Consider the following 22600-nt stretch of genomic DNA (forward strand, 5'->3'; position numbering starts at 1 on the left):
GATGGCTATCTAAGTGTACAGACTCTATTAAAAAGAGTGAATCATCAAAATTTACGATTTGTGTTATATATACATAATGGTTTACATACACATGATGTGATGATGGCTATCTAGAGGGATTTATTTAGTATTGTAAAGTCTTTTCCAATATTGTATACCAAAGATACAACTAGGTTTGCCTATCAGTCTATGATATCTAGGATTATTCATTGAGTGCATTTTGGTTTCTAATAGCTAGTGTCGTTACCTAGATGACACAGAGAGTTTATCTGATTGAAGGTTGAACGTGGAATTGTATTCTCTGTTTACAGAAGTACTATTAGACCTCGTATAAATTCTCTTGTCAATTGTGTAACTTTTTGCAATCTCTTTTCCTCGTCTTAGTTTCATTAGAGTTTCTGATTTTTTTCCAATCATTAGAAAGAAAATACAAGAAAAGGTTGCTTATTTCCCGTCTCTTCTGCAAGCTAATTTTGTTAAAAATTATCCTATTACTCTTGCCTCACACAGAGTCCGCCTGAGTGCCGCTCACGCATGTGACTTGTGAGCCCTCTCTTCTCTTTCACTTTTTTTTTTTTGTCCTTTTAATTCATTTTTTGATTTATCTTTTATTTTTGAGCTATGAATCTATGACTTGTGTTTTACTAGTTATGTTTTATGTTTTATGAGTTATGACTATGATTTGTGATAAATAATTCAAGATGAAATCCCAACCTTCTAGTTCTAGTTCGTGTTAGGCTGTTGCTAGCTCATTAGATTTGGAAGATTATAAATAATTTGAACTTTGCTAATATAATAAATTAATAATACTTGTTAATTAACTTTAATTATAAACTGAATATTGGCATTTTGTTAATATATATTGCCTGTTTAATTGAAAAATAAATTAAGGCAATTTTGCAAATTATGAAACTATTTTTTCATTCGAAATGAAAGTTTGTACATAATTCAAGTTCTAGTGATGCATCTAGTTCTAGTTCGTACAATTTTTTGAATACTATTTAATTAAATATTAATAAACGATTCGTCTATCACAAATGCTGACTGTTGACAGTTAACGTTCAACGTTCGCGATCCGCCCTAGTTGAACTAAGACCCTGGATTCGCCCCTGCTTGGTATCTTGTGATGGGCCCTACCACTATTTGAGATTATTATTATTTACATATTAAAGATATTCATGTGAGCTATTTATAATAAACGTTCTCTAATTCAGTTTCAAATTTTACTGCTAATATCTCTGCTAACATCTATTCAATTACAATGTTAAATGGCACAAACTTTAGGGCGTGGCAAGAGAGCGCGATGATTGTTCTCGGAGTCATGGACCTGGACCTTGCTTTACGGGTCGATCAACCTTCTGCATTTACTGATAAGAGTACCTCTGATGACAAGAGGGAGATGGAAAAGTGGGAACGATCGAACCGCATAAGCTTAATGGTCATGAAGCATGCTATTTCAGAAGCATTCCGGGGCACTATGTCCAATAAGGTGACTACCGCTAAGGGTTTCCTTGAGGATCTTGAGAAGAGATTTGCCAAGAATGAAAGGCTGAAACGAGTACACTTTTGGCAAACCTTGTCACAATGAGGTATAAAGGGAAAGGAAACATTCAGGAGTATATTATGGAAATGTCTCACATTGCTTCAAAACTAAAGGCACTCAAGTTGGATTTATCTGAAGAGTTGTTGGTGCACTTGGTTCTGATATCCCTTTCGGCACATTTTAGTCAATTCAAGGTGAGCTACAACCGTCAAAAGGACCTATGGTCCCTTAATGAGCTCATCTCACACCGTGTCTAGGAAGAGGAAAGACTGAAGCATGAGGAAACAGAAAGTGCTCATTTGGCCACCACCTCTAAGGACAAAAGAAACAAGAAAATGAAGATTAATAATAAAGCTGCGGGTACGGCACCGCAAAAGAAACAGCATAAGGAACCAACTGAAGGTAGTTGTTTCTTTTGTAGAGCTGCAGGTCATAAGAAGAAGAATTGCACCAATTACCACACATGACGTGTAAAGAAAGGTATTCTTTTTCATTTGGTTTGTTCTAAGGTTAATTTAACTTCGGTACCTAGACATACATGGTGTATAGATTCTGGTGCAACAATTCACATCAATATGTCTATGCAGGGTTGCCTAAGTTACTGAAAACCAAGTGATGGTGAAAGATACATCTATGCTGGCGACGGCAAAATGGTGGAAGTAGAGGCAATAGGAAAATTTAGATTATTGTTAAAGACTGGATCTTGTTTGGATCTTGTTGAGACATTTATTATACTGTCTTTTAGACGAAATTTGATTTCTATTTCTACTTTGGACAAATTTGGTTATACTTGTTCATTTGGAAATGGAAAATTTAGTTTGTTTCATGATTCAAAATTGGTTGGTTCTGGTTCTTTATCAGGCTACGATAATCTTTATTCAATTGATACAATTGCCTCTTTTAATGAATCCTTGTATGTAAGTACTCGGGTGTAAAGCGAAAATTAACCGGCGAGAATTCTGCCTCGTTGTGCTACAAGAGATTAGGTCACATCTCCAAAAAGAGAATTGAGAGACTTGTGTCTGACGGGATTATCGACCTTCTTGACTTCATAGATTATGATCTATGTGTCAACTATATAAAGGGAAAAGAAAACAATGAAATGAGATTTCAAGCCAATAGGACTTCGGACGTCTTAGAACTTATACATATGGATATTTGTGGACCATTCCCTATGGGTTCTTGAAATGGTCAACAATATTTTATAACGTTCATAGATGACTTTTTAAGATATGGTTACATATATCTCATTCATGAAAAATCACAGTCACTGGATGTGTTCAAAAACTATAAAGCTGAAGTTGAGAACCAACTCGGCAAAAGGATTAAAAGCATTAGATCTGACCGTGGAGGTGAATACTATGGCAGATATGACGGTTCAGGTGAACAACGTCCAGGACCATTTGCTAAATTCCTAAAGGAATGCGGTATCATCTCACAGTACACTATGCCAGGTTCGCTCACTATGAATGGTGTTGCTAAGAGACGAAACATAATGCTTAAGGACGTGGTGATGAGTATGATTAGTCATTCTACCTTACCAGAATCTCTCTGGGGTGAAACATTAAAGACTGCAGCGTATATACTCAACAAAGTTCCAACTAAGGCCACTGATAAAACCCCATATGAGCTTTGGATGGGAAAGAAGCCTAATTTGAAGCATATACATATTTAGGGGTGTCCAGTTGAGGCAAGACCCTGTAAGCCAAATGAAAAAAAACTGGACGCAAGAACCATCAGTTGTTATTTTATTGGATATTCTGAAAGGTCCAGGGGTTACAAGTTTTATGATCCCACAACTAAGACAATTTTTGAGATGGGAAATCCTCGGTTCTTTGATGATGTTGAGTTTACGGGGGGAGAAAGGGTTATAGGCTTTGTCCTTGAGGAGGAATATGTTGAAATTCCTCCAATTGCCATTGACAACGATCAAGTTTCTATCCCTAATATTGTTCAAGAAGCAACTCTGGATCAAGACAATGTCATACCTTCCTCTCAAGATCAACAAATTGTTCCAGAAGAACAAACTCTACAGCCTCAAGAACCAATGTCATTAAGAAGATCCACTAGATAGAGGAGAAGTGAAGTTTCGGATGATTATATCGTATTTCACTGAGAACATGAAGTTGACATTGGAATGGTGGAAGATGATCCGATCAACTTCCGTCAAGCCATGGAAAGTTCTAACTCTCAAAAGTGGCTCGATGCCATGAATGAAGAGATAAAGTCCATGAAGGACAATGATGTATGGGACTTCGTTCCATTGCTTGAAGGTGCGAAACCCATTGGTTGAAAATGGATATTTAAGACCAAGAGGGGTTCGAAAGGTGATATAGAGAGGTATAAGGCTCGCCTTGTCGTAGAGGGATTTACACAGAAAGAAGACATTGATTATAAAGAGACTTTCTCTCCGATTTCTTTGAAAGACTCTTTCAGGACTATAATGGCATGGTAGTGCATTTCGATCTTGAGGTACATCAGATGGATGTTAAGATAGCATTTCTCAATGGTGACATTGACGAAATAATTTATATGGTACAACCAGAAAACTTTGTATCGGACGATGCAAAGCAAATGGTTTGTAAATTAAAGAAATCCATCTATGGACTCAAACAGGTGTATCGTCAATGGTATTATAAGTTTCATCAGGTGACCATCTCATTTGGTTTTGAGATGAATTTGGTTGATGATTGTATATACCACAAGCTCAGTGAGAGCAAGTATATTTTTCTGGTTTTATATGTCGATGACGTATTGCTTGCCAGCAACGATATAGGCTTATTGAACGAAACCAAGAGATTTCTAGCAAAGAATTTTGAGATGAAAAATCTTGGTGATGCCTCTTTTGTATTGGGAATTCAGATATACCGAGATCGTTCTCTGGGTATTCTTGAATTATCACAAAAAAGTTATATCGAAAAGGTACTTAAAAGATATAGCATGCAAGAATGTAAACCAGGTGACACCCCTGTGGCTAAAGGAGACAAGTTTAGCTTAAGTCAGTACCCTAAAAATGACTTGAAAATTAAAGAAATGCAGAAGATTCCTTATTCCTCAGCTATAAGGAGTCTAATGTATGTTTAGGTTTGTACGCGTCCGGATATAGCGTACATTGTTGGAATGCTAGGGAGATATTTAAGTAACCCAGGAATAGATCATTGGAGAGCAGCCAAACGGGTCATGTGGTATTTACAAAGAACAAAAGACTACATGCTCACATACTGGAGATCGAATCAGTTGGAGATCATTAGTTATTCTGATTTCGATTTCGTGGGATGCCAAGAGAGTAGGAGATCCACTTCAAGCTATATTTACCTGCTTGCTGGAGGTGCTATTTCTTGAAAGAGTGCTAAGCAGATACTCATAGCTACTTCCACCATGACAGTGGAGTTTATAACATGTTATGAGGCATCAAGTCATGGAGTATGGCTGCGTAATTTTGTCACTGGGCTGTGCATTGTGGATAATATAGAAAGACCACTTAAGATATTTTGTGACAATAAATTAGCAGTGCTGTATTCCAATAACAACAGGAGTTCAACGAAGTCAAAACATATAGAGATCAAGTTCCTGGTTGTTAAAGAAAAAGTTCAGAGTGGACATGTGTCAATAGAGCATATTGGGACAAACTTCATGGTTGCAGATCCGCTTACTAAGGGACTGATACCCAAGGTCTTTATGAGCACACTGCTCATATGGGTATAGTGTCTCTTGATGCTATCTAGTTTCAGTGGGAGTTTGTATTTTTGCTTTTCATATTGGACACATGTACTGTTATTTTGGATACAATTTGAGGTTAAAGTTATTTTTTGTTATAAAGTTATTTGGTTTATTATCTCTTAACTTGTTTAAAATGATCTCACTAAGGTATTAAGGTGGACCAGTTGGAAATAGGCATGTTACAGATCACATCACATGTAATTTCCATGCTACACATCCATGCTTGATCTATATCATTTGGTTGTATCGATATGCGTGATCATTGATGGGTTTAGCTACATGAAATTAGCGAAAGCCGCTTTAATCCTATGTTGATATGATTGATGGGTGGGATTGTTTGGGATACATTCGGTAATGATAGCAAAATTTTGAGTACTCATAAGGTTATGTTTAATGCACAATTATAAGGTGACACATATAACCCAAGTGGGAGATTATAAGGATTTTTTAATCCATCGATGGGCTTATATGTGTAAATTATTGTGTGTTAAATTAAAGGCTATCGAATTCGGTTGAGCCCAATTAAAGTGATCTAATAAGATTTTAGTTTTGGACTTTAATATATCCAATTAAAATGTGGGTTTACATATGTGTAGAGACAGGGCCCAAGTCCTAATTCTATGATGGGTCGAATTAGCTCAAAGGGCGTCGCTATATAAATACGATTATGGTCCCCAGATCACACGTACATATTATTCGTTCTCTACTGCATCCCATCACAGAGAGAAAAAAGGAGACTGCGTGTAGATTTGGAAGACAAGACCGCGTAATTCATTATTGCATTAACCATGTCTGATTTAGGTACGCTTCCGCTATAATTCTTCAATTTCTTAATGATTTAACATGAAAGATCCAGTGATTTAAAGCATTAAATTATCCTACACTAATACCCCATGTTTGATTCAAGCATTTAGCTTTACCAAAAACTGGTATAGATCATGTACTTTAGTATACTATGGTTGATCCCAAAGCTCCTCTAGTCCACCAAGAATAGCCTTAAGTCCCTTGCCACCTCTCGATAACTTTTTATCTCCATCTGAATGTATTGATTTTCTTGTTCCCGTAGGTCATAATCTGAAATCATCGATGATATGATGAAGTCACATGATAAGTAAAAAGTACTAATACCACATAAGGAATGGAAGGTGAATTGAGCAAATACCGTTCACCTTCAAAAGATGAAAATAGATCTAGTAACTGGTCTGTATTCATTATTTTTGTCCTTGTCTTAGGGATATATTTAGAGTGAGATAAATATATAAAGTTTTTGTAAATCAATAGTGTTTGTATGAATGAATTTGTTAAGGACTATATTGGAATTTTGACGTGGATGAAAATAATAATTTTTTGAAATTTTAATAATTTAATAGGGATAAATATAGAGTATGATGAATGTATAACAATTGTAAATGTAAATAGCGGCACACATCTCATTTTAGACATCATTTTGCCCCTATTCGATTCCTATTATTTTCAGTCTCTTTTCTACAGGATCATTTTCAATTACACATTAACACAATAAAATATTCTACACATAAATCCTTAATTTTTTTTCTACTTTTTAACCACATATTCTTCTAAAATACTATTCAAAACTCTTTCCTTTATTTTCTTATTATTATTATTTTTTTTAAGAATGTCTACCAAACAAGGGTCATGCGAGGTAAAAGAAACTTAGACAAAATCTGAGCAAAATTTAAAAGTTGATGCAATAGGTATATATAATCAACAACAAGAAGATTATAACATATGTGTATGAAATGTGTATATGAGTTTTTATGCTAATTACCCATGATATTAATCCATTTAAAAAATAAAAAACTCTTCAAAAATTCACCTGCAAAAAATTTGTTGTTGAAGGGTAATCAATTTTTTCAAAAACAAGTTTCAATAATCCTTTCACCAATGGATATTCCATAGGTGAAGAATAATTCATATTACCTACGAAAAAACCGTTGATGATATTAATCAATTTTAAAAACTAAAAGATTTTCAAAATTCACCTACTAATTAATAAAATTTTTCAATAATAATAATAATAATAATAATAATAATAATAATAATAATAATTATTATTATTATTATCATCATCATCATCTACGAAATATTCGTTGTTGATATTAATTAATTAATAAAAGTCTCAATCATTCACCTACTGAAAAAGTTGAAGGAGTAATCATATTGTTTCGAACTTTAACCTACTCAAAATCCGTTAATGAAGGTAAATCAGTTTTGAAAATGGTAAAATGTTTGAATTATTCGGAGGTGGTTATTAATCATTTAAGGAATAGACGTAAGTTTAAATGTAATTCACTTAACTCTCAAATTTTCTAACAGTGAAATAATTCTATTACAAAAAAAGGTCAATTTAATCACATGCAAAAATACGTAGACAAAGTAGTTTACTAATTATACGACATCCATTTTGTTTGGTATTCCAGCTTTAAAATGAAAGCAAGTAACATTTGGCATTCATATCGTGTAGCTTATGTCACTATTAAGTTTTTTTGAAGTAAATCTTATACTTTAACTTCTCATGTTTAAATATTTTAATATAAGAAAAAAATATTAAAAAAAAAATTACTCCTATTTGTTGTAACGAGAACTTACGTTGAAGTTCTTTTGATTATAAAATCTTACTAGCATAATTAACTTATTTGCTTAAATAAATTTCAATATATTTATATCTGTCTCGATATTATATCTATCTATAATATATTAAAATATCACATCATCTTTGGACGATTTTAACTCCCCACAATTAAATTATTTCAATAATACCTCACTTTTCATTTTTCGATATGTAATAAATAATATATAATTATTGTCATTTATAAAATTTGTGTTATTAATTCTCAATTAATTAACATTAACATTAATCTAGATTCAATGAATTTTCACTTGATAAATTTTGAATTACATGAATCTAGAGTTATTGTAGAATTTATTCATATTCATGTATCTAGAAATTTTAATATGTTTTTAAATTTATGTATTGACAATTAATTTTTATGTATTCTTTAATTCATCTGAGAGTCATCAAATCATCTAACAAATTGGTACAAAATATTACTTTTACATCACATATAAAGTATTTTAGAATAACGTGCAATGCACGTTCAACTTTGACCAGTGGTTTGAAAAGGAGCAAAAGTAGATGAAAATGATGTAAATTGAGCAAATTACGGAAGATGAGGATTACAATGTTTAAACTGGAAAGATGAAGGACTTGCTATGCAATTTATTAAAGACTTCAGTTGTACAAAATATGGAAGTGGAGGACCAAGTTAAAAAGCAAGAGAAAACGTGTGTATTTATTCCATTGTAATTTATTTTCAAATATCTATGCCAAATTCACTTTCCGCACAATTATAGAAATCACGGTTTCATTCTCTTTCCAAAACCTTATCTCAATCTCACAAATCTTCAATTGACGCTGCACTTTTCGATTCTCTCTCGTCAATTTGGTTATCTCAAGAACCAACTCCCAGTTACTCTACACCAAAAGGTATGTAGCTTATATTGAAATGATTGATTATCATTCTCTACGGATATCTCAAGAACCAACTGTTTTCGCCATGGATGTTGTGTATACTATCAAGAAGCAAGGCCACACTCTCTATTGTTCGTTGATTAAAGTATTAGGGTCTGGGTTTTTGTTAACTAATACATTTGGATTTTAGACCAGTTTATTTTGTAAACGTGTTATGGTTGGAGCTCAACTTTAACCAATAACTAGCTAAAATCTGCTTAAGATCAACGCACAATTAAATACAATTAGCTAGGAATCAATAACTAACTCAACTTCATACAATAGCCAACTAAATTTCAATCCAAATCAACACAAACAGTTTAATATGCTAAACTGGGATTCAGTAACTTAGATATAATTTTATTGATTGAACTGAAATTACATAAAACGACATAGATAAACACAAAACAAAGAAAGTGGGAGACAGAATTAGAGAAAGAGAAGAGAAGAAGGAGAACTGAGAAGAAAGGGAGATGAAGGAGCGGGAGATGAAGAAGCATGAGAAGAATAAACTGGAGAGAAGCAGGAATAAATAGGGAAGAAGAGGAAGAAGCTGGCAAGAGAAGAAACTTACCAAAGAGGGAGAAACACAGAGAAGAAGCACAGCAACAGAAGTAGAATGAGATAGGAATAGTGAAGATAATCGACAAAAGCCACGATTCAATTCATTAATCTACAACCCTCATCGACTTCAAAGCCAACTATATGTAGAAGAAAACAACTTAAATGTCTTGGGCTAGCCCAACTAGATAAATAAAAGTAAATGGCCCAATTGAGGGAGGTGAGCCATGACATCACTTCCCCTTAAATTAACCTTGTCCTCAAGGTTCAACATCATGATGTCTTCTTTGTATGTTGTTGAAGCTGCCTCATTCTCTTCACCATCATTGGATTAAAAATGAAAATTTTTCATATGGAAACAACAGAAACACATTTCAACCTCCATTGGGATTCAACAATCAACACTCTAAGGGGAAGCCATCTTTAGAAGACATTCTTGGAGCTTTCATCTTTGAGATAAGATCACGGTTCAACAAAGATGAGTCGAGGTTGGATAATATCAAAATGCATGTGTCCAACATGGGAGCTACAACGAAAAATCTTGAGGTTTAGATCGGGCAATTGGCTACATCAGTGAAATCCCAACAAAGGGAAAGTTTCCAAGTGACACAAAAATAAATTCGAACGAACATGGTTAGGCCATCACATTAAGGAGTGGTAAGGAAGTTGGAGAAAATATGCCTATAGAAGAAACTACTACCATCCTTGACAAGGAGAAAGAACAGTCAAATGCAACACAAGAAAATCAGATCAAAGAAGCACAGAAAGATTACAAGCCTTATTCTGTATCCTTCCCTGATAACCCACCAATTATCAAGTGCACACTTTCATTTCCACAAAGATTTTAGAAGAAGAAATTGGATGCTCAGTTTGCCAAATTCTTGGATATTTTCAATAAGATTCATATTAACATCCCATTTGCTGATGCTTTTAGAAAAAATGCAAACTATGTGAAGTTCATGAAAGAGGTTATGTCAAAGAAGAGAAAATTGAAAAAAATACAAAACGGTGAAGTTGACAGAAGAATGCAGTGCAATTCTTCAAAAGAAGCTCCCTCAGAAAAGAAAGGATCCAAATAGCTTCACCATTCCCTTTACTGTTGGAGACTCTTCTTTTGATAAAGCTCTTCGTGACCTTGGAGTCAGTCTAAATCTGATGCCACTCTCAGTATTCAAGAAGTTGGGTCTCGGGAAAGATAAGCCGACAATGGTGACCTTGTAGTTAGCTGATCGATCCATCACTTATCCATGAGGAATTATTGAAGATGCGTTGGTGAAAGTCGACATATTTATTTTCCCAGCAGATTTTGTAGTGTTGGACATGGAAGAAGATTGGGAGATTTCACTGGTCCTAGGCAGACATTTCTTAGCAACATGAAGAGCTTTGATCGATGTCCAAGGAGGTCAATTGACCTCAAGAGTAAATGAAGAAGAAGTGAGGTTCAATATCTATGGCAATGCAATTTCCAGATGATACAAATACATGCCACAAAATTGACTTCATTGATGCTGTAGTAAAAGAAGAAGATGTACTCATTGAAGACCACCTGGAGCATTGTATGACGATGAGTGTAACACCTCAGGAGAGTATATGGGCATCAAAGACCTAGTTGACTACATATTAGCTCTTAAATATTTGCCAAATGGAGATTTTCCATCACAGAATGAAGATATTCAACAGGCAATGAAATTGGATGAGAATAAAAACAATGAAATTACTAAGACTAAATTGAAGTAGCTACCTGATCACCTTCGGTATGCATTCTTGGAGGAAAATTCTACATATCCAGTGATAATCTCTTTCTCACTCACCAGAGACGAAGAAGACATATTATTAAATGTGCTGAGAGAACACAAGGCAGCTTTAGAATGGTCTATAGTTGATATTAAAGGTATAAGTTTGATGATCCGCATGCACAAAATTTTCATGGAAGAATCCTATAAACCATCAATTGAGCACCAAAGAAGATTAAATCCAACAATGAAAGAAGTGGTGCGAGCAGAGATACTAAAGCTACTAAATGCAGGAATCATATTTGCTATCTCAGACAGTGAATGGGTCAGTCTAGTACAAGTGGTATCGAAAAAAGGCGGGATGACAGTAATTAAGAATGAAAACAATGAGCTAATCCCAACAAGGATAGTAACTGGCTAGATGGTGTGTATTGATTATAGAAAGCTGAACAAGGCAACCAGAAAGGATCACATCCCACTTTCGTTCATCGACCAATTGTTGGACAGATTAGCTGGCTACTCCCATTACTATTTTCTCGATGGTTACTCGGTATACAATCAGATTGCAATCATACCACAAGACCAAGACTTGCCCATATGGAACTTTTGTATACAGACAGATGCCTTTTGGGTTATGCAATACACCAGCAACATTCTAGAGATGCATGATGGCAATCTTTACAGATATGATAGAGGATATCATAGAGGTATTCATGGATGATTTTTCTGTATTTGGTGCTTCTTTTGATAATTTCCTTCACAATCCGTCTCTAGTTTTGCAACGTTGTGAAGAAAAGATTTTAGTTCTTAACTGGGAGAAGTGTTACTTCATGGTACAAGAAAGCATCGTTCTTGGCCAACATGTGTCAGCAATAGAACTTGTAGTGGACAGAGAAAATATCAACACAATAGCAAAACTGTTACCATCCATCAATGTCAAAGGCATTCCAAGTTTTTTGGGGCACGCTGGATTTTTCAGGAGGTTCATTAAAGACTTTTCAAAGATAGCTAAACCCTTGTGCAACCTTTTTGGGAAAGAAACCACATTCATGTTTGATGAAAGTTGCCTGAAAGCGTTTGAAGCAATAAAGGAGAATTGGTCACAACTCCAGTAATGGTAGCTCCAGGTTGGGGTCGACCATTTGAAATCATGTGTGATGCCAGTGATCAGGCAGTTGAGGCAGTTCTAGGACAAATGTATGAAAAGACAGTGATCAGGCAGTTGAGTAATTCACTATGCCAACAAAACTTTGAATGAAGCTCAGCTGAATTACACAACAATAGAGAAGGAAATGCTAGCAGTGGTTTTTGCTTGTGATAAATTCAGATCCTATCTCATTGGTACTAAGGATATCATCTACACAGATCATGCCGCCATCCGCTATCTCTTTGAAAAGAAATATACTAAGCCACGCCTGATTCGATGGATCCTGCTGCTACAAGAATTCGATGTGGAGATTCGGGATAAGAAAGGTAGTAAGAATGTTGTTGCTGATCATTTTTCACTGCTAGAGAATGAAAATGTGACAGAAGATGGTGTAATTCAAAAAACTTTTCCAAACGAGTTTCTTTTAGTAGGTTCAACACTGACTCTATGGTATGCTGACTTTGTCAACTATTTGGCGTGTGGAAAAATGCCACCTAATTTTACCTTTCATCAAAGGAAGAATTTTGACATGATGTCAAGTCATATTTGTGGGATGATCCACTGCTCTTCAAGAGATGTGCGACAGGATAATCAGAATGTGTATTCCTATGGAAGAGACGTAGTCAATTATGAAGCAATATCATTCCTCACCTTATGGAGGTCATTTTGGTCTTACCCAAACTGCATCCAATCGGGATTCTATTGGCCAACTCTCTTCAAAGATTATTATGCCTTTGTGAAACATGTGACCGCTGTCAGCGCATCGGGAATATCTCGAGCTATCACGAGCTGCCCATGATTAATGTGCTTGAAGTGGAATTATTTGATGTATGGGGCATATACTTCATGGATCCCTTTCCACCATCTTTAAGTCAAGCATACATTTTTCTTACAGTGGACTATGTGTCCAAAAGGGTTGAAGCCATTGCTACTCCAACAAACGATGCAAAGGTAGCTTTGAGATTTTTGCAGAAAAATATCTTCACTCGATTTGGCACTCATATAACAATCGTAAGTGATGAAGGAACCCATTTCTGTAATAAACTTTTCAACTCTTTGTTAGCCAAATACAATGTCAGGCACAAAGTATCACTTGGCTACCACCCCCAGATAAATGGGCAAGCAGAAATTTCTAACCGAGAGATTAAGCAGATTTTGGAGAAAACAGTGAACACAAATCGAAAATAGAAAGTCTGGGGTGGACAACATTTGGCCCTGCAACCTAGAGCTACCTCCATTCCCCTAGTCAAGGAATTTTACACCAATGCAAAGGAACATGAAACTTTAAGGTGTTTGTACGGGGTCAGTGGATCCGCCTTGATAATGCCTCCTAAACAAATTCTAAAACATTCGAGCTATACCCGAGTATGATTACTCCAGGTTGCATGAGGAAGGAGTCGACCTTAAGACCTTACTTTGCACCTTGACTCAAGAAGGGATTGAATGGAAACTGAGTGCAAGTAATGTGACAAATTTTCCTACTTCGGGCTTGACAGACAATTGCAAGGCTTGGCACCACTTCATAATTGCCAAACTCGTGCCTAGCAGCAACATTAGTGAGGTGACCAAGGATCGTGCTCTATTGAACTATGCCATTCAGAAGGGTTACTCATTTGATGTCGGCACGGTCATACAGAATAGCATCCTGAGCATTTTGGCTGGCTCTGTTACCAGTAGTTTGGGAGATTCATCACTCATACATGATCTATGTATCCAAAGAGGTGTCACCACGAGGGAGTCCAATGAAGTTTTACACCCTAAGCCCCTTCTCACGCGGGAACTTTGAAATAATCTCGAAGGGCGTTGGGACAGGCCCAGTTCATCTCAACCCTCTGGCCAGGCTCAACATCTGCACCTACCTTCGCCTAATGTTACTACGAGGAATGTCCTTAGGTGACTAGAGGCCATGGACCTAAGCTTAATTTATTGGTAGGATGGCATGCAATCATAGATGGATCACCTAGAGAAATTAATCTATACCCAATTTCAATATTAGAATGCTTGTATTGTAGTCATGGCTTCTACCCATCTTGAGCTGACTTTACCTTCACTACCACAATTTCCATCACATTCTCACTCTCCAGCCCCACGAGACAGCGATGGGGACATTTAGCATCCTCCTGAGGTATCTTCCATACTTTCTTTCATTTTCAAATTGAGGACAATGTGTCATCTAAAGTCGGGAGAGTTTTCTAATTTTTAATTGTTTTGTGTGTTGTCTCTTTATTTCCATGTTACACGTGTGCGAAAAAAAAATCTTTTATTTTTATTTTTATTTTGCATGTTTGTGTGAGTTGGACAACATTGTTGACAATGATGCATATGTTTGAGAATGTAAATCGGTGGTGGATTATAAATAGGTTGTGTGCTTGAGTCAGATTTTTACTTTCCCTTGCAAACAATTGTGATTTAACTGCACGAAAATGGAGTGTAACGTTGGACAAGAGCAGGTCGATTCATAATTGGAATAGGTTAAACTAGTGACCCTCATAGATGAATTCAAACAACCGCTAAACCTAAATAATGCACATCCCCTAACAAACTTTAGGATGGTTTAGATGATGGAATTGTTGTAGGGAGACATGGATGTGAATGTGATTTCCGTGTTTGCTATCTTCTGTGTGGATTGTCTAGATCAATGTGATGAAATTGGGTGAAAACCTTAAGTTAAGGGTCAGTTTTTGAGAATGGGTGTTTAATAAGAGGCATTGCACTAATCATTGCAAAAAAATAAAAAAATAAAAAAAATAATCCCAAGAGGGACAAATTAAATAATATTTGTGTGAAATGTATCATCGTAGCCTTTATGACTTGAGTGATTAAGCCTGTACGGGTTTGAAACCTATTGCCTAAAGTCACTTGGTTTGGGATTCACCGGCCTAAAGTTTGCTATAGGGGTCATTTACAAAGCTTAATGGAGAGACGTATGCACTTGAGATTCTAAAAAAAATAAAAAAATAAAAAAAATAAAAAAAATAAAAAAAAAAAGAAAAGAAAAACCACGTTGCATGCCTTGATTAAGCCCGGAACACTCGTTTTAGAAGATTAAGCTTTTGACAATGTGTGGTAACTTGGTTGATTATTGACGGTTGATGTAATAAAAAATAGTAAAAACTTCATCTACCAATAGGTTGAAGTACAACAGGGGCATCCAACTAAGCTAGAGAAGGTAAGGAATAGAAATTAACAAACAAACTACAATTTTTAACTCAGGAAAAAGAGTGAAAAGAAAATAAGTATGGGGATGTGTGAAATCTCACGAGCGGTGAAAGAAAATAGTGGACTTTTGCAGTCGGGAATGAACAAATCTAGAAATGTACAACGTTGTACTCTTATCACACACACATGTTTGCATTGGAACTATAACTTTGAAATTGATCATGAATTCGATATCATATTTTCAACGCTGAGCTATAAAAGAACAATGTGTCCAAGTGGTTTCTGAATTTCATGTCTTGTGTGATGGAGTGCACTTATTGTGTTTTGGGTTAACCATATTGGTGTGTTATTTTGTGTTTTCTCGAGGACAAGCAAAGAACTAAGTTTGGGGGTGTTTGATGAGTCCAATTCACTTATCAATTTAGCACCTTTAAATCTTAGTTTTTGGGTTATTGTTGAGCACTTTTGAACTTTTTGATGTGGGTTTTCATGTTGTTTTGCAGCTTAGACAACTTTTGGAAAAATGCCACACTTTGGAGCTTATAATGTTGATCATAAAATTGAAGCATGAATTGGAGATAAGAAAAGAAAAATTGAAGTGAAAACGCGATGTTGAAGATGAAAAATCCAAATTGAGGCAGTCTATTAGGCATCACGGCGCCGGATGTGGGCCCCATAGCGCCCAAGTAATGAGGATGATGCCGCAGTGCCCAGCATGAAAAAGCAACCAGCAGAGAGGCTGGCACTATGCGCTATATCCTGGGCGTCGTGGCACCCAGCACACATAAATTAGCGGAGAGGCTGGCGCCGCGGTGCCATACCTGGGGGCTACAGTGCCAACAGAAGAAAATGTTGTGGATCGTGGTGCCAATATTGGGCGCTGTGTTCCCCGACACCCAAAAAAGGAAAATTGAATTTTTCTTGGCCTAGATCCAATCCTTCTTGTCTTGTAACTTTTGGAAGGTATAAATACAACGAAGAAGTCCTAATTGATAACTCTTGGCGTTGAAAAGACAACTCAAGGCAAAAACAAGAGAAAAAAACACTTCAAGGATGAAGATCTACAATCAGGGAGAAGATTCGAAGCATTAACTGAGTTTTTCCTAATCTCTTATTCTCCATGCTCGTTTATCTGTATTTTAGAATTTTATTTTCATCAATTATGAAATAAAATCTTAGATCTAGGGTTGATGTAACCTAACTTGATACAATGTTTGGATGTTGATATGGTATTTCTTTAATTTTTCGACATTTATTTGTGTTATTCATGCTTATTGCTTTCAATCACTTGATCAATGGTTGAATGGTTTGATGTATTGGATTTTGACACTCGAGAGAGGGAGATTTAATATTGATCCACGAATAACATAATCTAGATTTCGTAGGTTTTAGAGAGAAAGTACGAATTCTTTGAAGCTTATTTCAAATCAAGAACCAAGGACTTAATAATTTTTATAAATCTAATCCGGAATAGAGATATTAGGGTTGGAGTATAGAAATAAATTTTATTCGGCACTCGAGAGAGGGAATGAGATTAATTTACGGTTCTTGCCTATAAATTGAGGAGAATTTAGAGAAATAACCATAGAGATTGAAAAACATCGTCGATAAGGTGGTGAAATCATTCCCTAGGCTTCTTTGCATTGATTATTTTCATATATTTCATCTTGAATTGTTTGAATTGCCATCTAATTCACATCATATTAATTTAGCATGAACATATCAAGTCAAAAATTGGTTTTCTAAATAAAGTAGAAGTTAAAATAATTATAGTATTCAATAGGAATCAAATATCAATCCATGTGGATTCGACACTTCAATTCTATCACTATATTACAAAACTTGACACTGTGAACTTGTGGTTAAATCACATTGCATAAAACACGTTGTAGCTAAAATTGTGAGGAAAGTTATGAGATCCTCACTTGAAAGATTTAAATCTAAGGTCACAACTGTTGAGGAAAGCAAAGACTTGGATGTTATTAAAATAGAAGAGTTAGTAAGGTCTTTCCAAACCTATGAACTTAGCCTACCCGAATCTAAGAAAAATAAGTATCTAGCCCTAAACACTGTTAAGGAAGAATTGTTAGAAAATCAAATTAGATCCAAATATAAATTAAATCCTAGGATCAACATCATGCTAAATTACTAGGATTCACAGATTCAGATAATATACCTGTATCCATTGTAAACGATTGCCTACTGTTGCGGAATTACTGCGACAATCGACTACGTACCGATGAATGCAAATGAAGAGGGTGGTTTTGTGATCTTCCTCAACCAAATCTCCTTATTCCTCAATGGGACCGTGATTTCTCTTCTTGATGGGGAGAAGGGAAAAGAGTGTATGATTTGGTATATTGGGGACCATAACCAAAATAACATTTATATACTATTTAATTAAGGTTCCCATTATCCCTTAATTAGAGTAATATTAGCCGGTATCTACTCACTTAGTCCATATTAATTTGAGTAGTCTATGGGCATACAAAAAATAGACCACTTGATTTTTTCCCATTATATTAAATAGCTAATATAATTGTATTAATATGTTGCCAATATTAATTTAGGAAAATCGTGTTTTTCTAACGATTTTCCACTTGGCTACATATTATTCCTCAAACAATTATATTACAAAACTTCTTAGGCGCGCATCTGTATGCTATTTATCATTAGACTACTCCTTAAACAATCTTGTCCATCTCATATACTAATAATGGAACCACCGCAACTTTCATCACAATACATTAGTGATTAAACCACGATGATCAACATATTAATACACTTAATGACATAGATCAAATATGGATGAGTAGCATGGAAATTTATATGAAATGTGATCTCAAACATGCCTATTTCCAACTGGTCCTTCTTTAGTCTTTAGTGAGATCATTCCAAAGTCCTTAATGCAATGCAAACATTGCACAATGAAAACACAAGCAAACTCAGAAATAGAATCATAGACCATCAACTTTATTCTGCAAAAGGTTAAATAATTTAATGTCTAAAGCAAACATATATAACATAAAATTGACTCCCACTAGACTAGAATATCCTCGAAAACAACGCCCATGTGAGCAGTGTGCTCATGAAAGACCTTCGACGTTAAGCCCTTGGTTAGTGGGTCCACTAGCATGGAATTTGTTCCTATATGTTCTATGGAAATCTGTTTATCTTGAACTCTCTCTTTAACAACTAGAAACTTGATATCAATGAATTTCGACTTTGTCGAACTCCTATTGTTGTTGGAGTAAAGCACCGCTGAGTTATTGTCACAATAAATCTTTAATGGCCTGTCAATGCCATCTACCACTCGTAGTCCAGTGACAAAGTTTCGTAGCCATATTCCATGGTTGGATGCCTCATAACAAGCAATGAACTCCGCAGCCATGGTTGAAGAAGTTATGAGAGTCTGTTTAGCAGACTTCCATGAGATAGCTCCTCCAGCCAACATAAAGACGTAGCCTGATGTGGAGTGTCTGCTATCTTGGCATCCCGCAAAATCGGAGTCAAAGAACCCGATGATCTCTAAACTATCTGATCTCCGATAAGTGAGCATGTAGTCTTTTGTTCTCCTCAAATAACGCATCACGCGTTTGGCTGCTTTCCAATGTTGCATGCCAGGATCACTCAAGTATCTACCCAAAACTCCCACTATAAATGCTATGTCGGGAGAGCGTACATTAGACTCCCTACCACTGATGCATAGGGAATCTTCTGCATCTCTTCACTTTCAAGATCATTATTGGGGCACTGTTTGAGACTAAACTTGTCTCCTTTAGAGATGAGCGTGTCTCCTGGTCTACTATCTTTCATGCCAAATCTACTCAAAACCTTATCGATATAGCTCTTTTGTGAAAGTTCAAGGATACCTCGAGAACGATCTCTCAGTATCTGAATATCTAATACAAAAGAGGCATCCCCAAGATCTTTCATCTCGAATTTCTTCGTTAGAAATTTCTTGGTTTCATGCAATAAGCCTATATCGTTGCTAGCGAGTAGAATATCATCAACATATAATACGAAGAAGATATATTTACTCCCACTGAATTTATGATATACACAGTCATCAACAACATTTACCTCAAAATCATACGAGGTAATGATTTGATGGAACTTGTGATACCATTGACGGGAAGCTTGTTTGAAACCGTAGATGGATTTCTTCAACTTACAAACCATAGACTTTGGATCTCCTAATGCAAAGCTTTCTGGTTGTACCATGTAAATCGTCTTATCAATGTCTCCATTGAGAAACGCAGTCTTGACATCCATCTGATGTAGCTCTAGATCAAAATGAGCCACTAGTGCCATTATTGTTCTAAAAGAGTCTTTCGAAGATACCGGAGAGAAAGTCTCTTTATAGTCTATGCCTTCCTTTTGAGTAAAGCCTTTAGCGACTAGACGAGCTTTATATCTCTCGACACTGCCTCTTGAATCCCTCTTGGTTTTAAATATCCACTTACAACCAATGGGCTTCACACCTTTAGGCAACTCGACGAGATCCCAAACGTCATTATCTTTCATAGACTTTATCTCATCTTTCATGGCATCAATCCACTTCTGAGAGTTAGAATTGCGCATGGCCTGATGGAAGTTGATCGGGTCATCCTCCGTTAAACCATCCTCATGTTCTTGAAGAAAGACGATATAATCATCTGAAATCGCATTTCTTCTCTCCTGAGTGGATCTCCTTAATAGCACTTCTTGAGGTTGTTGAGTTTGTTCTATAGGTGGTGCTTGAGGAAGAATCTCATTGTTGTCTTGGTCTGAAACAATGTCAGGAATAGGAGCCTGAACATTGTCATCTATTGCCAGACCGTGTCTTGAACAACAATAGGTACAGAGACCTAATTGCTGTCAATAACAGATTCTTCTTCAAAGACAAAGTTCCTTATGTTTGCTTCCCCTCTAAACTCAATATCCTCAAGGAATCTCGCATTTCCCATTTCAAAGAAGGATCTTGATGTGGGATAGTAAAACTTATAGCCCCGAGAGCGTTCAGCGTAACCAACGAAATAGCAGCTAACCGTCCTTGAGTCTAGTTTTCTTTCATATGGCCTATAAGGCCGTGCCTCAGCTAGACAACCCCAAATGTGCAAGTGCTTAATGCTAGGTTTCTTGCCTGTCCATAGCTCATAAGGGGTTTTAGCAACTGCCTTGCTTGGTACCCTGTTAAGAATGTACACTGCGGTCTTTAAAGCTTCTCCCCAAAGTGACTCTGGTAAGGAGGAATGACTTATCATACTCCTTACCATATCCTTAAGAATTCGGTTTTGTCATTCTGCAACACCATTCATACTAGGTTTGCTCGACATGGTGTATTGCGGAACAATTCCACACTCATTTTCCTCAATAGCGAAGGGTCCTGGACGTTGTTCTCCTGATCCATCATATCTTCCGTAGTATTCACCACCACGGTCATATTTGATAGCCTTTATTTTCTTTCCAAGTTGAAGTTCAACTTCAGCTTTAAAAGACTTGAAAACATCCAGGGATTCAGACTTCTCGTGTATTAAATATAGGTAATCGAATCTAGAGTAATCGTCTATGAACGTAATGAAGTATTGTTGTCCATTCCAAGAAGCCGTAGGGAATGGGCCACAGATATCAGTATGTATCAGTTCTAAGACGTCTGTAGCTCTCTCGGCACCTAATTTTCTCATGTTTGTTCTTTTTCCCTTGATGCACTCAACACAAACTTGGAAGTTTGTTAAATCTAGGGGTTCAAGAATTTCATCCGACACAAGCCTCTGAATTCTCTACTTAGAGATATGACCTAAACGCTTGTGCGCCAAAGTGGTAGAATTCTCACTTAATTTTCGCTTTGTACCACGTGAACTTGTTTGCAATATTTCGTTATAGGAACTAACAATATCAAGTATATACAGATTATCAATCATATGATCGGAACTAACAAAATTTGAATTTTGATAGAGACTAACTTTATTATTTCCAAATGAACAAGAAAATCCTGATTTGTCCAAACTAGAAATAGAAATTAAATTCCGTCTAAAGGACGGTGCAACAAATGTCTCAAACAAATCCAAATAAAACCCAGTTTTTAATTGTAATCTGAAAGTCCCTATAGCCTCTACCGCAACTTTATTGACATTGCCCACAAAGATGAATCTTTCAGCATCATTTGGCGATCGGCTCCACAGGCAATCCTGCATGGACATACTTATATGAGTAGTAGCACCAGAATCTACCCACCAAGTATCCTTAGGTACAGAAGCTAAATTAACTTCAGAACAAATTAAAGTTAGAAGCATACCCTTCTTTACACGCTAGGCAGCGTACTTGGGACACTCATTCTTCATGTGTCCCGACTTCTTGCAGAAGTAGCAGGTAAACTCCTTATCCTGCTTCTTTTGCTTCTTCTGCTAAGAAGTTCCTTCCACAGCAGCCTTAGCTCTCTTCTTTTTCTTGTTCTGAGAGGTTGAGGCCAAGTGAGCACTCTCGGTCTTATCACACTGTTGCCTCTTTTCTTCTTGCACACAGTGAGATATAAGCTCATTTAGGGACCATTTGTCCTTCTGAGTGTTATAACTCACTTTGAATTACCCAAAGTGCGCAGGAAGAGAGATCAAAATCAAGTGCACGAGCAAGTCATCAGACAGCTCCAACTTAAGCGACTTGAGTTTTGATGCGAGATGAGACATCTCTATGATGTACTCCCTTATGTTCCCTTTGCCCTTATACTTCATGGAAACGAGTTTAGCCAAAAGGTTACTCGCCTCTGATTTTTCATTCTTGGCAAAATATTGCTCAATTTCTTCAAAGAACTTCTTGGCACTCCCGCTCTCAGTAATAGAGCCCCGAAACGCTTTCGGAATGGAATGTTTCATGATCATCAAGCACATCCGGTTAGAGCGATCCCACTTTTCAATTTTACCCTCATTGGGGTTTTCCGGAGTAGAAGCGGGTCGATCTGAACGAAGTGCAAGATCCAAATCCATACAGCCGAGGACAATTTCCATGGCTTCTTTCCAAACTTTAAAGTTCGTCCTGCTCAGCATTGGGATGTTGCTGACTTGAGCAGAGACGTTCGCAACATTAACAACAAAAACTGTATAGAGAACAAAATAAGCAAGCATGTCAAATAAGAAAATTAAGACACGCACAAATAATCCAGATTTTGGGATCCATCTCAAGATACCTAGTACGACATTAATTCCTAGTCTTTGGACAGAGAAATTAAC

At 36.2% G+C, this 22600-nt stretch overlaps 1 protein-coding gene across 1 annotated transcript in view; it reads right to left on the reverse strand.

The window, feature by feature from the left end:
* Positions 1 to 21958: 21958 nt before the first annotated feature.
* LOC111365747 overlaps positions 21959 to 22600 on the reverse strand; it is a 938-nt gene continuing 296 nt past the window's right edge. The window contains exon 2 of the mRNA XM_022986283.1: positions 21959 to 22467. Within this exon, the coding sequence (XP_022842051.1) occupies positions 21959 to 22467 (509 nt within the window). The remainder of the gene's footprint in view (positions 22468 to 22600) is intronic.

This window comes from Olea europaea, chromosome 17 (assembly GCF_002742605.1).
Source record: "Olea europaea var. sylvestris chromosome 17, O_europaea_v1, whole genome shotgun sequence".
Classification (NCBI taxonomy): domain Eukaryota; kingdom Viridiplantae; phylum Streptophyta; class Magnoliopsida; order Lamiales; family Oleaceae; genus Olea; species Olea europaea.